The sequence below is a fragment of the Oratosquilla oratoria genome, chromosome 29 (assembly GCF_046742065.1).
Source record: "Oratosquilla oratoria isolate Oo_2021 chromosome 29, ASM4674206v1, whole genome shotgun sequence".
NCBI lineage: Eukaryota > Metazoa > Arthropoda > Malacostraca > Stomatopoda > Squillidae > Oratosquilla > Oratosquilla oratoria.
In genome coordinates this window covers 41404693-41417391 of record NC_134805.1, presented here as the reverse complement: position 1 = coordinate 41417391, position 12699 = coordinate 41404693, and the positions used below count along the sequence as shown (strand labels likewise).

Genomic DNA, 12699 nt, shown 5'->3' with positions numbered 1-12699 from the left:
TGGTATATGTTTAGATCATCTGCAAGAGAGACCAGGGGGCAATAGATTTATTGATACATACTTATATTACTATAGAAACTATGGTCACCTATTATGTTTCTGAATTTTTATTTTTCTTCTTGATATACAAGGCACTTTATACCATTGTCCCTGTGCATGGGATGACAAGGTCAGTTCTTTGCCACCTATTTTCAAGCTTTGTCAGCTTCCTCATTTTTATTTGGAGGTGCAGTCCCAAGGGGCTGACACAGTCTCTGAACTGTGCCCAACATCATAATTGAATTTCAGCTATTTCTTCCATCTATAAACACAAGGAAAGTTGAGCTGCTGGCGTCTCTTCTTTCAGTTCTTCAATACGAGCCAAATTCTCGCATGCAGCTTTAGCTGCCTGATGTACGATGATGCATCACAATACTCGCATTATAAAATATAAAGGTATCTTTATTATTCATTCTCTTTCACTCTGAATGTTAATAACTGCAGAAAATGTGATCAGGTTAGTTAACAAAATATCAGGGTCACTCAGCTACAACTACAAAATAATTATAATCAAGACGCCGAATCCGGCATCCTCAAATTAAATAGATTTAATTTGGAAGTGGGTAGAAACAACTTTACCAACCATGTAGTTAATGAATGGAATAAACCTCCTGCAGAGGCAGTGCAATGTAGTTCAGTTCAAAGCTTTAAGATTCTTTTAGATAAACACCTAAGCAAGATGCTGTAATGCCTGCCATTTATTTTATATTATTTGTTTGTTATTATTTGTCTGTTTATTATTGTTTGCTTGATTTTTATTCATTATTAGTTATGTCTATTGTTATTTACTATTTACCTGTTTGTTTATTATCTAACTATACCCATGCATTTATTTATTTTACTTATTATTATTTCTGTTATTATGATTTTTATATATTTATCATTATCATTTTTTTCTCTAACCTAGTTATGGACCAAAAGGTCTTGTGTCGACATTCTCTGCCTTTGTAATCCTTTGTAATATACCCACTCGTTCCTCATGACACCTATGTAGGCGTCATCATATCAAAGGGGTTAAGGAAGTCATCCAATACAACTGGGTTACATTAAGATTAACCAGTTGTAAGTTGATTTTATATATATATATATATATATATATATATATTTATATATATATATATATATACATTTATATATATATATATATATATATATATATATATATCAGGATCAGAGGAGGGATTGAGGAAGTTAGTGACAGAGTTTGAGAAGGTGTGTGAAAGAAGGAAGCTGAAGATAAATGTGGGCAAAAGTAAGGTGATGAGATGTAAAGGGGGAGAGTGACAGTAGGCTGGAAGTGAGCATTAAGGGTGAGAAACTGGAGGAAGTGGATAGTTTCAGGTACTTGGGTGTGAATGTGACAGGAAAGGGAGGAGTGGGGGTGGAGGTAGAATATAGATTGAGAGAAGCGAGTAAATGCCTTGGTGGATTAAAAAGTGTAATGAGAAATAGACATCTGGGAATGGATGCTAAGAGGAGGTTATATGAAGGAGTGATTGTGCCAACAGCAATGTACGGGGCAGGAACATGGAGCATGAGAGAGGAAGAGAGAAAGAGTTTAAATGTGTTTGAGATGAAATGTCTGAGAAGTATGATAGGGGTTACTAGACTAGATAGAGTGAGAAATGAGGACATGAGGGGGAGAACAGGGGTGGAAAGGGAGCTGGGAGATAGGGTTGATGAAAGAGTATTAGGATGATTTGGACACATGGAAAGAATGAGTGAAGAAAGATTAGTAAAAGAAGTGTGAAAGGTGGAGGTGGAAGGAGTGACTATGAGGGGGTGTCCTAGGATGAGATGGATGGATGGGGTGAAAGGGGCTTTATAAAAGAGAGGAATGTCTGTAGAGGAAGGATGGGAGAGGACAGAAGATAGGGATGAATGGAGAAGGGTTGTGTATAGATGAGGCTGTGATGCATGAGGGGGAGTGGGGGGGGTGAGGAAGTATGTATGAGAAAAAAAGTTGACGCAGCCTGAAGGGATTTCTCCCTGTCTTCTCCTTTCCTGCATGAGGGGATTGAGAAGGGGGGTCGCCGAATTTATGAAGTGGACTTGCAGAGGATGTGTTGTCTTGCAACACTGCTTCTGACCCAGGACAGTGGACAGGATGCAGGGATGACCCGTCATCCAGGAGGTGCCAAGATAGGAGGGTGGAGGGGAGTGGAATATATGGGAAATGAAATGGGTGGGAGTATTTTCTATGTTTTTTTCTTTTTGGTCCCCCCCATGTAAGGGGGGGAAAAACCTTTGGTATATGTATGTATGTATATATATATATACTTGCATACATACATATACACTTGTATTGATAGTTTGATTAGATAGCTCTGCCTGTGGGATACAATCTCTTTTTTTCTGAATAATCACTCTTATATCTTTTGCTGCTGAATGAATGGAACCTGGTCTATGGTGTATTCTTGCCAATTTAATTCTTTTTTGTAGTTTATAAATATTTTCTGTGGAGGAAGGACAGAAGAAGACAGAAGACAGGGGTGAATGGAGAATGGTTGTGTATGCATGGTGCTGTGATGCATGAAACGGAGTGGGTGGGGGATGGGGGTGAGGGAGTATGTGTGAAAAATAAATTGATGCAGCCTGAAGGGATTTCTCCCCTTCTCCATTTCTGAATTAGGGTACAGAGAGGGGGGGCACCGATTTAATGAATTCCTTGCTGCGGATATGCTACACTGCTTCTGACCCAGGGCAGTGGGCGAGATACAGGGATGACTCTTCGTCCAGGAGGAACCAAGATAAGAGGGAGGTGAAATAACTTTCCAACTTAAACATAATAAATTCCAGCAACCACACCACTTTAGCATAACTAACAAACAACTTCCCATGACATAGCAATACTCTCCCTCCACACAAATAACACGGCAAACTCTACACGACCTCCCTTCAGGCCACCTCCCAATCAATATAACCACAGAACTGGATGACAAATAAAACCTATAATGTATACAAGAAAATATTCATACATACATATACCAAAGGCCTTTTCCCCCTTACAAGGGAGACAGCCAAAAAACAAAAGGATGGGAGTGAAGTATGTGGGGATGGAATGAATGGGAGTGGATTTTATCCTTTTGTTTTTTGGCTGTCTCCCTTGTAAGGGGGAAAAGGCCTTTGGTATATGTATGTATGAATATTTTCTTGTATACATTATAGGTTTTATTTGTCATCCAGTTCTGTGGTTATATTGATTGGGAGGTGGCCTGAAGGGAGGTCGTGTAGAGTTTGCCGTGTTATTTGTGTGGAGGGAGAGTATTGCTATGTCATGGAAAGTTGTTTGTTAGTTATGCTAAAGTGGTGTGGTTGCTGGAATTTATTATGTTTAAGTTGGAAAGTTATTTCACCTCCTCGTTGGCCCACTGTTGGTGTGTTTAACCAAATTGGGTGATGTGTTCATGTCACCAACCAGTATGTTGTTCATAAGTTAGAGGTGGGAGTTTAGGGTTGTATCCCTGGAGGGCAGATGTGGTGGGTGGTTTGTTGATTTTTGTAATGTTGTAAGCTGTTTTCTTTATCTGTGATAGGATTGTGATTATTTCTGTTGTGTTGTCTGTCAGCCTTGCTGTGTCATGCTGCATTGCTTCTGACCCAGGGCAATGGGAGAGATGCAGGGATGATCCCTCATCCAGGAGGAGCCAAGATTAGAGGGAGGGAGGGATGGGAGTGGAATGGGTGGAAGTGGAGTTATGCCTTTTGACTTGGTATATGTATGTATGACTTGACATTGATTAGTTTAGGTCTTTTTTTTTTAGGCAGTGCTGGTGTATATTAATGTTATGAGTCCATTTTTATGTTGTCTTCCCTAGCAGTTGTGTATTCAAAGAATATGATTAATTTAGCAAGGCCTTTCAGCTGAAGCTGGTTTACCTCCATCACTGACTGTCAGGTCTTGCTGTGGAAGCCTTGTGCCTTCTTTCATTGCTATTAATCCAAGCAGTGTGGCAGGGACTTGGGTCTTTGTAATAACAGTAATAATTGATGCCTCAAGTTTCCCTGACTGGAAACCTGGAGTATCTTTGGCACCGTTCCCCAGGTCCTACTTAGGTGATGACACACTATCATGCTACTTGCTTTTGCCGCTTTGAGTAGAAATGACCTCAGTTACAATCTTTTTTTTTTTTTTTTAGATATCCAAATGTTAAATCACTCTTTCATCTTATAGTGAGAAGTTGAATGAAGAACTAAGAGTTCAATCTATACAAATATTACGCACATTGTTGAAATGTTCTTACAGAAGTCTAGAATATTGTAACCAAAGTTGTTTCTACTCAAAGTAGCAAAAATAAGTAGCATGCTGACTTAGTGTGCCACCACCTTTAGACCTCTCTTGGAAGAAACATTTGAGTGTTATTGTAGTATGGGACTGTTCCTATGTCACCAGCTTCTGTGAATGGAATGGCAGAGAGGAAATGCTTCCAAGAACCACAACTATCTTTTTCTCTTTCAGAAAACAAGCCACCACCCAAGAAGACCTTCACACTCTCTGCAGATGCCCCTGAATTTGTACCCAGAGCTTTCGTCCCAGCAGCCCCACAACCACAACAGCAACAGTTTCCACAGATATCACAACAAATGGGGGTTAGTATTAAGAAGGGGAATGGTAATTAATTTTTTATGATCATTACACTGATAAAGACCATGCTTTAGTATAATGCAGATGCATGTACATATTTAAAATGCAATTTAAAGCTATCTCATGCAAGATGGCTGCATGAATACTTTATTTCTTCCAGAGGTGGGTGGTCCGATTTGGAAAGTCCAATTATCCGGGCGTTATTAAAAAAATTGAGGTCGTATATGTGTGTGTGTGTGTGTATATATATATATATAAATAAATAGTTGTATTTTACAGGAAGGGAGCTATGCTTGTAGTGACCCGCTTTTGTATCTTTCCACATCCAGTTTGTTCCAGATATCTATCATTCTGTGTGGGAAGCTATTCTTTTTCAGATCTCTTCTGTAACTGTCCTTAAGTTTCTTCTCATGTCCTCTTATTTTTCTTGTCCCACTTTAGTAAGTCATCTCTGTCAAGAATTTCCATCCCTTTCATAATTCTGTAGCTGGTTAGCAAATCATCTCTTTCGCTTCTTTGTTCCAGGGTTGGTAGATTTAGTTTATCCAATCTTTGTGTATATATATATGTATTTACCTAGTTGTATTATACAGGAAGGGAGCTATGCTCGTGGTGATCCGACTTTGTATCTTTCAGCATCAAGTTTTTTCTTAAAATCTTGAAGTGTTTGCACATACTGTTTCTTTACTAGTAGAAATTACTTCAGTTACAATCTTTTGTTTTTTAAATTTCCAAATGTCAAATTACTCTTGTCATATAGTGAGAAGCTGAATGTGTGTATTTACTTAGTTGTATTATATGGGAAGGGAGCTATGCTCATGGTGACCCGTCTTTGTATCTCAGCACCAAGTGTTTTCTTAAAATCTTGAATAGTGTTTACACACTGTTTCTTTGTCCAATTTGTTCCAGGTATCTATCACTTTTTTGACAGATCTCTTCTGTAATTATCTTTTTTAGTTTCTTTTCATGTCCTCTTGTTTTTCCGTTGTCCCATTTCAATAAGTCACTCTTATCTAAGATTTCCATTCCCTTCATAATTCTATAGATAGTAAGTCTCCTCTTTCCCTTCTTTGTTTCAGAGTTGGTAATTCTAATTTGGACAGTCTTTGTTCATATGTCACCTTGGAAGGAGTTGGTGCCAGTTTTGTTATTGCTCTTTGTGTTCTTTCTAACTTCTTTATATTCTTTTTGGTACTGGGTGTCAATAGTTTTGCTGCGTACTCGAGTTTTGGTCTTATTAGTGTAGTTAATTTTTTTTATCATTTTCTCATCCAAATAGGCAAATGCTACTTTTATTGACCTTGATAAATTATAGGTTTCTCCGACTATTTTACTAATATGCTTATCCGGTGTCATGTCTTTGCTGATCATCACTCCAAGGTCTTTTTCTGAGTTTGCTTTTTTGACCTCTTTTTCACCAATTTTATAATCTCTTGATATTCTGTTTTTACTTTTTCCAAATTCCATTATACTACATTTCTTTATATTGAATTTCACTTCCCACTTTTGAGTCCATTTCCAGACCTTATCCAAGTCTTGTTGTAATGAGTTGTAATTCTCCTCCGTTTTTACTTTCTTTAGTATTTTTGCATTGTCTGCAAAGAAATTCATATAACACACTACTCCTTCGTCCATGTCATTTATGCAAACATGATCGAGGCCAGTACTGATCCCTGTGGGACACCACTTGTCATTTCTTCCCAATTTGAGAATTTGTCTCTAATTACTATCATTTTCCTCCCAGTCAGGAAGTCTTTCATCCATTCCAATAATTTTCCTCTGATGCCACCTATTGATTATATCTTCCTTATTAGTTTATTGCGTGGTACCTTATCAAATGCCTTTTGTAGGTCCAGAAAGGCACAGTCTGCCTAACCATCTCTCTCTTGTATTATGTCTATTAATCTTGAGTAGAAGCAGATCATGTTTGTTGTACATGGTCTTCCTTTTCTGAATCCAAATTGATTTGGATTCAGTATAGTTTTTTTCTTCCAAATGTTTAACCCATCTATTTTTGATGACCTTTTCGCAAATTTTTGCTACTGTGCTTGTCAGGGAAACCGGTCTGTAATTTGATGGGTCTTCCTTGTTTTCTCCCTTATAAATCGGTACAATGTTTGCCTTCTTCCAGTCCTGTGGCACTTTTCCTTCTTTAAGTGAGAATTTAATTATATTGTATATTTTGTCTGTTAATTCTTCCATGCATTCTTTCAGTATCCAATTTGCAATTCCGTCTGGACCATGTGATTTTTTGACATCAAGGGTTTTGATTTGGTCACTGATTTCCTTTTGTGTTACAGTTATTTCTTTCATTGTAGGGAATCTCTCTCTATTTCCTCACAGTTTAGGTGAATTTTCTTTTGTGAATACCGATTTGAAATGGTTGTTCATAATTTCAGCCATTTCCAGTTTTTCTGTATATTCATGTTTACCTTGGCACAGTTTTTCTATTTCTTGTTTGTTCTTCAGTTTGCCATTTGCATACCTGTAAAATAGTTTGGGTTCTTGCATTTTTCTATTATTTTCATTTTCATAGTTTCTCTTTTCATCTCTGCGTATTTTTACATACTCATTTCTTAGTTTGATGTACATTTGCCATTTGCTTGTTTTCTTGTCTCTTCCATTTCTTCCAAGCTTTGTCTCTTTTATCTTTAGCCTCACTACACCTTTTGTTGGACCAGCTTTTTATATATGTTCTTTCCATTTTTTGTTGTGGTATGTATTTATTTACTCCATTGTAAATTTCTGATAGTATATTCCATTTCTCTTCCATCCCTGTTTCTTCATTTAGGAATTTTTCCTAGTTCGCGTTGCAATTTTTTTTATTTGAGTTTCTCAAAATTTGTGTACATTGATCTTCCTATTCTCTGTTTATCCTTTCTGTTTGATCCACTTGCTCTTTCCTATCAAAGTTTTGTAATAAATTTTATTGTGTGTGTGTATTTACCTAGTTGTAATGTATAGGAAGGGGAGGTATGCTCATATCTCTCAGCATCTAGTTTGTTCTTAAATTCTTGTATAGTTTTTGCACACACTATTGTTTCGTCCAGTTTGTTCCAGACATCCACCACTCTGTGCGGAAAACTTTATACCATAGATTACAATGCATCGTTTTTTATCCACTGTGTCCCTAACCAAATTTCCTTTCTCCTTAATTACTTTAATTACTGTTTCCTTAGCATTTTCCTTGACTTGTTGCTCCACTATTCTATAATTTTTTACTTTCCTGTTCTTCCACTGTTTCTTTATTTCTTTGAAATAATTTTCTTTGATCTTCTCCACTTTCTTGGTGACTGCTTGTATTTGATCCTTCATGTCTTTCTTTAATGCCTCATTTTTATTTATATCTTCATTTTTCAATACCAAAAGGCTCTTTCCCCCTTGTAAGTGGGGTAGACAATTTTTCACAGCCCTAAATAATTTAATTTTTCTACTTATGTTCTTTCAGCTAGGGGGGAACAATTTTTGGTACAATTCTTATTGAGTTTCCTCTTTTTTTGTTTGTTTGTTTACCTGATTGGAAAGGCACCTTGCTTGTGTTGTGTTTTATTTATCTAATTGTAGTATACAGAGAGGTAATGCTCATTGGGTCCCATCTCTTAGACTCCAATTTATCATAACCTAGCCTCAAATTGGTGGGATTTGAATCAATGACTCAGCGTCTGCCCATGGACAGAGCTTGAAGCCTTGATACACTCAGCTACCCATAGAATCTGTGTATGTGTCTGTGTAAAGTGGCCCTTGGATGCACGAGGAATATTTGTGTAGCAGGGAAGAGAGAGTGCAAAGATAGGGTGATATGGATTGAAGGGATGTTTGGCTCATGTCTATTTATTTATTTTATTTTATTGGACACATGGAAAGAATGAGTGAAGGAAGACTAGTAAAAGAGGTATGGAAGGCAGATGTGGAGGGAGTGAACATGAGGGGACATCCTAGGATGAGGTGGATGGATGGGGTGAAAGGGGCTTTGGGGAAGAGAGGAATGTCTGTTGAGGAAGGATGGAAGAGGACAGAAGACAGAGGTGAATGGAGAATGGTTGTATATGGATGATGTTGTGATGCATGAGGTGGAATGGGCAGGGGATGGGGGGGTGAGGTAGTATGTGTGAGCAAAATTTGACGCAGCCCGAAGGGATTTCTCCCCGTCTTCTCCTTTTACGCATGGGGGAACGGAGAGGGGGGGGTCGCCGATTTAATGAAGCGGACTTGCTGTGGATGTGCTGTGTCTTGCGACACTGCTTCTGACCCAGGGCAGTGGACAAGGTGCAGGGATGACCCGTCATCCAGGAGGTGCTAAGATGAGAGGGAGGGTGGAGGGGTGTGGAGTGTATTCAGGGATGGAATGGGTGGGAATGATTTTATGCCTTTTCCTTTTTGGCTACCTCCCTTGTAAGGGGGAAAAAGCCTTGGTGTATGTATGTATTTTTCAATCTTTCATTTTCTCCCTCGATCCTGTTTAGTTTGGTTTTTCTATTTCTCATTATATTTTTAAACCTGGGTTCTTTATCTATTTCTGTCCCTCTATACATAATTCCACCCTCTCTGTCAAAACTGGAAAATTTATTTTTTTCAAACCTTTAGTACGTCTTTGGGGTTTCGTTTAGGCATGTCCTTTTGGGGATCACCCCCAGTGGTGATTCCACCCTACTTACATCCAGGCATCTCTTCATTGGTTCTTTATTATTCCTTAAGTTGCCGTTATTTTCTTACAATTTTAGAGTAATTGACCAGGAAAAAAAATAAAGACATAAAGACAGTTACATTTTTTGGTTACTCATATACACTTCTCCCATCCCGCTTTTTTAGTAAACACAACTAGGGCTGGTTTCAAATTTGTCTGTCAACGAAGAGCTGCTTAGTGCTTTGGAGCTTCTTTTCATACGTCCTACTTCAACTGCTTCTGGAATATGTGTGTGTGTGTATGTGCAACCTAGTATCTTACAGGAAGGGGAGCTATGCTTGTGGTGTCCCATCTCTGTATCTCGCAGTATCTAAATTGTTCTTAAATTCGTGTAAGGTTTTTGCACACACTATCATTTTGTCAAATTTGTTCCATACATCTACCACTCTATGGGGAAAGCTGTTCTTTTTCAGGTCTCTTCTATAATGGTCCTTTTTGAGTTTCTTTCCATGTCCTCTTGTATTTCTCGTATCCCAATTTAGTAAGTCTTCTCTATCAAGGACTTCTGTACTTGTCATGATTCTGTAGATGGTCAACAAGTCTCCTCATTCTCTTCTTTGTTCCAGAGTCAGTAAATCTTGTTTTGACAGTTCTGAAAGCATGGGGGCCATCTTCGTAGTTACTCTTTGGATTCTTTCAATTTTCCTCGTATTCTTTTTGGTACTGGGTGACCATATTGTCACTGCATACTCCAGTTTTGGTCTTATCAGTGTGACTAGTATTTTCTTCATCCAGGTAAGGAAATGCTACTTTTATTGACCCAGCAATTTGTAGGTTTCTCTGACAATTTTGTTTATCTGTTTATAAGGGGACATGTCCTTTGTGATGATTACTCACAGGTCTTTTAATCCCACTTTCTTTACATCCTTTTCACTAATTTTATATTGTCCTGATATCCTGTTTTTTTACTTTTTCCAAATTCCACTATACTACATTTCTTGATGTTGAAGTCCACTTCCCACTTCTGACTCCATTCCCAATTTTTGTTCAGATCTCTCTGCAGTAACTCAGTCTAATTCAGTGCTCACTTTTCTTAACAATTTTGCATCATCAGCAAAGAAGCTCATGTAACTGTCCACACCCTCCATGTTATTCACATGAATAGCAAACATTATTGGAGCCAGTACTAATCCCTGTGGAACTTTGCTAATCACCTCTTCCCAAGTTGAACCTTTATTTCTGAGCACTACTCATTTTTCTTCCATGCAGAAAATCATCCATCCATTCCAGTAGTTTACTTTGTACCCCTCCTATTGATTTCAGTTTTCCTAATATTTTTCTATGTGGCACTTTATCAAAAGCTTTTTGTAGATCTAGGAAAGCACAATCAGCCCATCTGTCCCTTTCTTGTATTATATCTAATAGTCCTAAGTAAAAGCAATGTGTGTGTGTGTATATATATATATATATATATATATATATATATATATATATATATATATATATATATATATATATGTATGTATATATATGTATATATATATACACATACATATACCAAAGGCTTCTTCCCTCTTAAAAGGGAGGTAGCCAAAAAGAAAAAGGCATTAAAACCATTCCCACCCATTCCATCCCCAAATACACTCCACTCCCCTCCACCCTCCCTCCTATCTTGGCACCTCCTGGATGACGGGTCATCCCTGCATCTTGTCCACTGCCCTGGGTCAGAGGCAGTGTTGCAAGACACAGCACATCCATAGCAAGGCCACTTCATGAAATCAGTGACACCCTCTCCATCCCCTCATGCAGAAAAGGAGAAGACGGGGAGAAATCCCTCCGGGCTGCAACAAATTTTTCCACCTCATTCCACCTCATGCATCACAACACCATCCATATACAACCATTCTCCATTCACCCCTGTTTTCTGACCTCTCCCGTCCTTCCTCAACATACATTCCCCTCTTCCCCAAAGCCCCTTTCACCCCATCCATTCCTCTCATCCTAGGACACCCCCTCATGTTCACTTCCTCCACATCTGCCTTCCATACCTCTTTTACCAATCTTTCTTCACTCATTCTTTCCATGTGTCCAAACCATCCCAATACTCTTTCATCCACCCTATCTCCCAACTCCCTTACCACCCCTGTTCTCCTCCTCGCCTCCTCATTTCTCACTCTATCCAGCCTAGTAACCCCTATCATACTTCTCAGACACCTCATCTCAAACACATCAAACTCCTTCTCTCTTCCTCTCTTATGTTCCATGTTTCTGTCCCATACAGTGCTGTTGGCACAATCACTCCTTCATACAATCTCCTCCTAGCCTCCATTCCCAAATGTCTATTCCTCATTACACTTTTTAATTCACCAAGGCATACTTATACACATATATACATATATATATATATATATATATATATATATACATACATACATACATACATATACCAAGGCTTTTTCCCCCTTACAAGGGAGGTAGCCAAAAAGGAAAAGGCATAAAATCACTCCCACCCATTCCATCCCTAAATACACTCCACACCCCTCCACCCTCCCTCCTATCTTAGCACCTCCTGGATGACGGGTCATCCCTGCACCCTGTCCACTGCCCTGGGTCAGAAGCAGTGTCGCAAGACACAGCAAGGCCGCTTCATTAAATCGGCAACCCCCCTCTCCGTCCCCCCATTGCATAAAAGGAGAAGACGGGGAGAAATCCCTTCGGGCTGCGTCAAATTTTGCTCACACATACTACCTCACCCCCATCCCCCTGCCCATTCCACCTCATGCATCACAACATCATCCATATACAACCATTCTCCATTTACCCCTGTCTTCTGTCCTCTCCCGTCCTTCCTCAACAGACATTCCCTTCTTCCCCAAAGCCCCCTTTACCCCATCCATCCACCTCATCCTAGGACGTCCCCTCATGTTCACTTCCTCCACATCTGCCTTCCACACCTCTTTTATTAGTCTTTCTGCACTCATTCTTTCCATGTGTCCAAACCATCCTAACACTCTTTCATCAACCGTATCTCCCAACTCCCATATATATATATATATATATATATGTATGTATCTATATATATATATGTATATATATATATATATATATATATACATACATACATATACCAAGGCCTTTTCCCCCTTCCAAGGGAGGTAGCCAAAAAGGGAAAGGCATAAAAACACTCCCACCCATTTCATCCCTAAATACACTCCACACCCCTCCCACCCTTCCTCTCATCTGAGCACCTCCTGGATGACGGGTCATCCCTGCACCCTGCCCACCGCCCTGGGTCAGAAGCAGTGTCGCAAGACACAGTACATCCACAGCAAGGCCGCTTCATTTAATCGGCGACCCCCCCCTCTCCGTCCCCCTTTGCATATAAGGCGAGGACGGGGAGAAATCCCTTCGGGCTGCGTCAAAAATTACTCACACATACTACCCCACCCCC

General features: G+C 39.1%; 1 protein-coding gene across 3 annotated transcripts in view; it reads left to right on the top strand.

The window, feature by feature from the left end:
* Nucleotides 1-12699, top strand: part of LOC143040749 (polyadenylate-binding protein-interacting protein 1-like) — a 55926-nt gene that overhangs the window by 3569 nt on the left and 39658 nt on the right. The window contains exons 2-3 of one of the 3 annotated variants that reach the window (XM_076212146.1): nt 347-435; nt 4499-4629. In XM_076212146.1, coding sequence (XP_076068261.1) covers nt 399-435; nt 4499-4629 — 168 coding nt within the window. In that variant the 5' untranslated portion in view covers nt 347-398. Of the gene's footprint in view, nt 1-314; nt 436-4498; nt 4630-12699 lie in introns of all 3 variants that reach the window. The other 2 variants (XM_076212147.1, XM_076212145.1) reach the window with 2 other exon arrangements.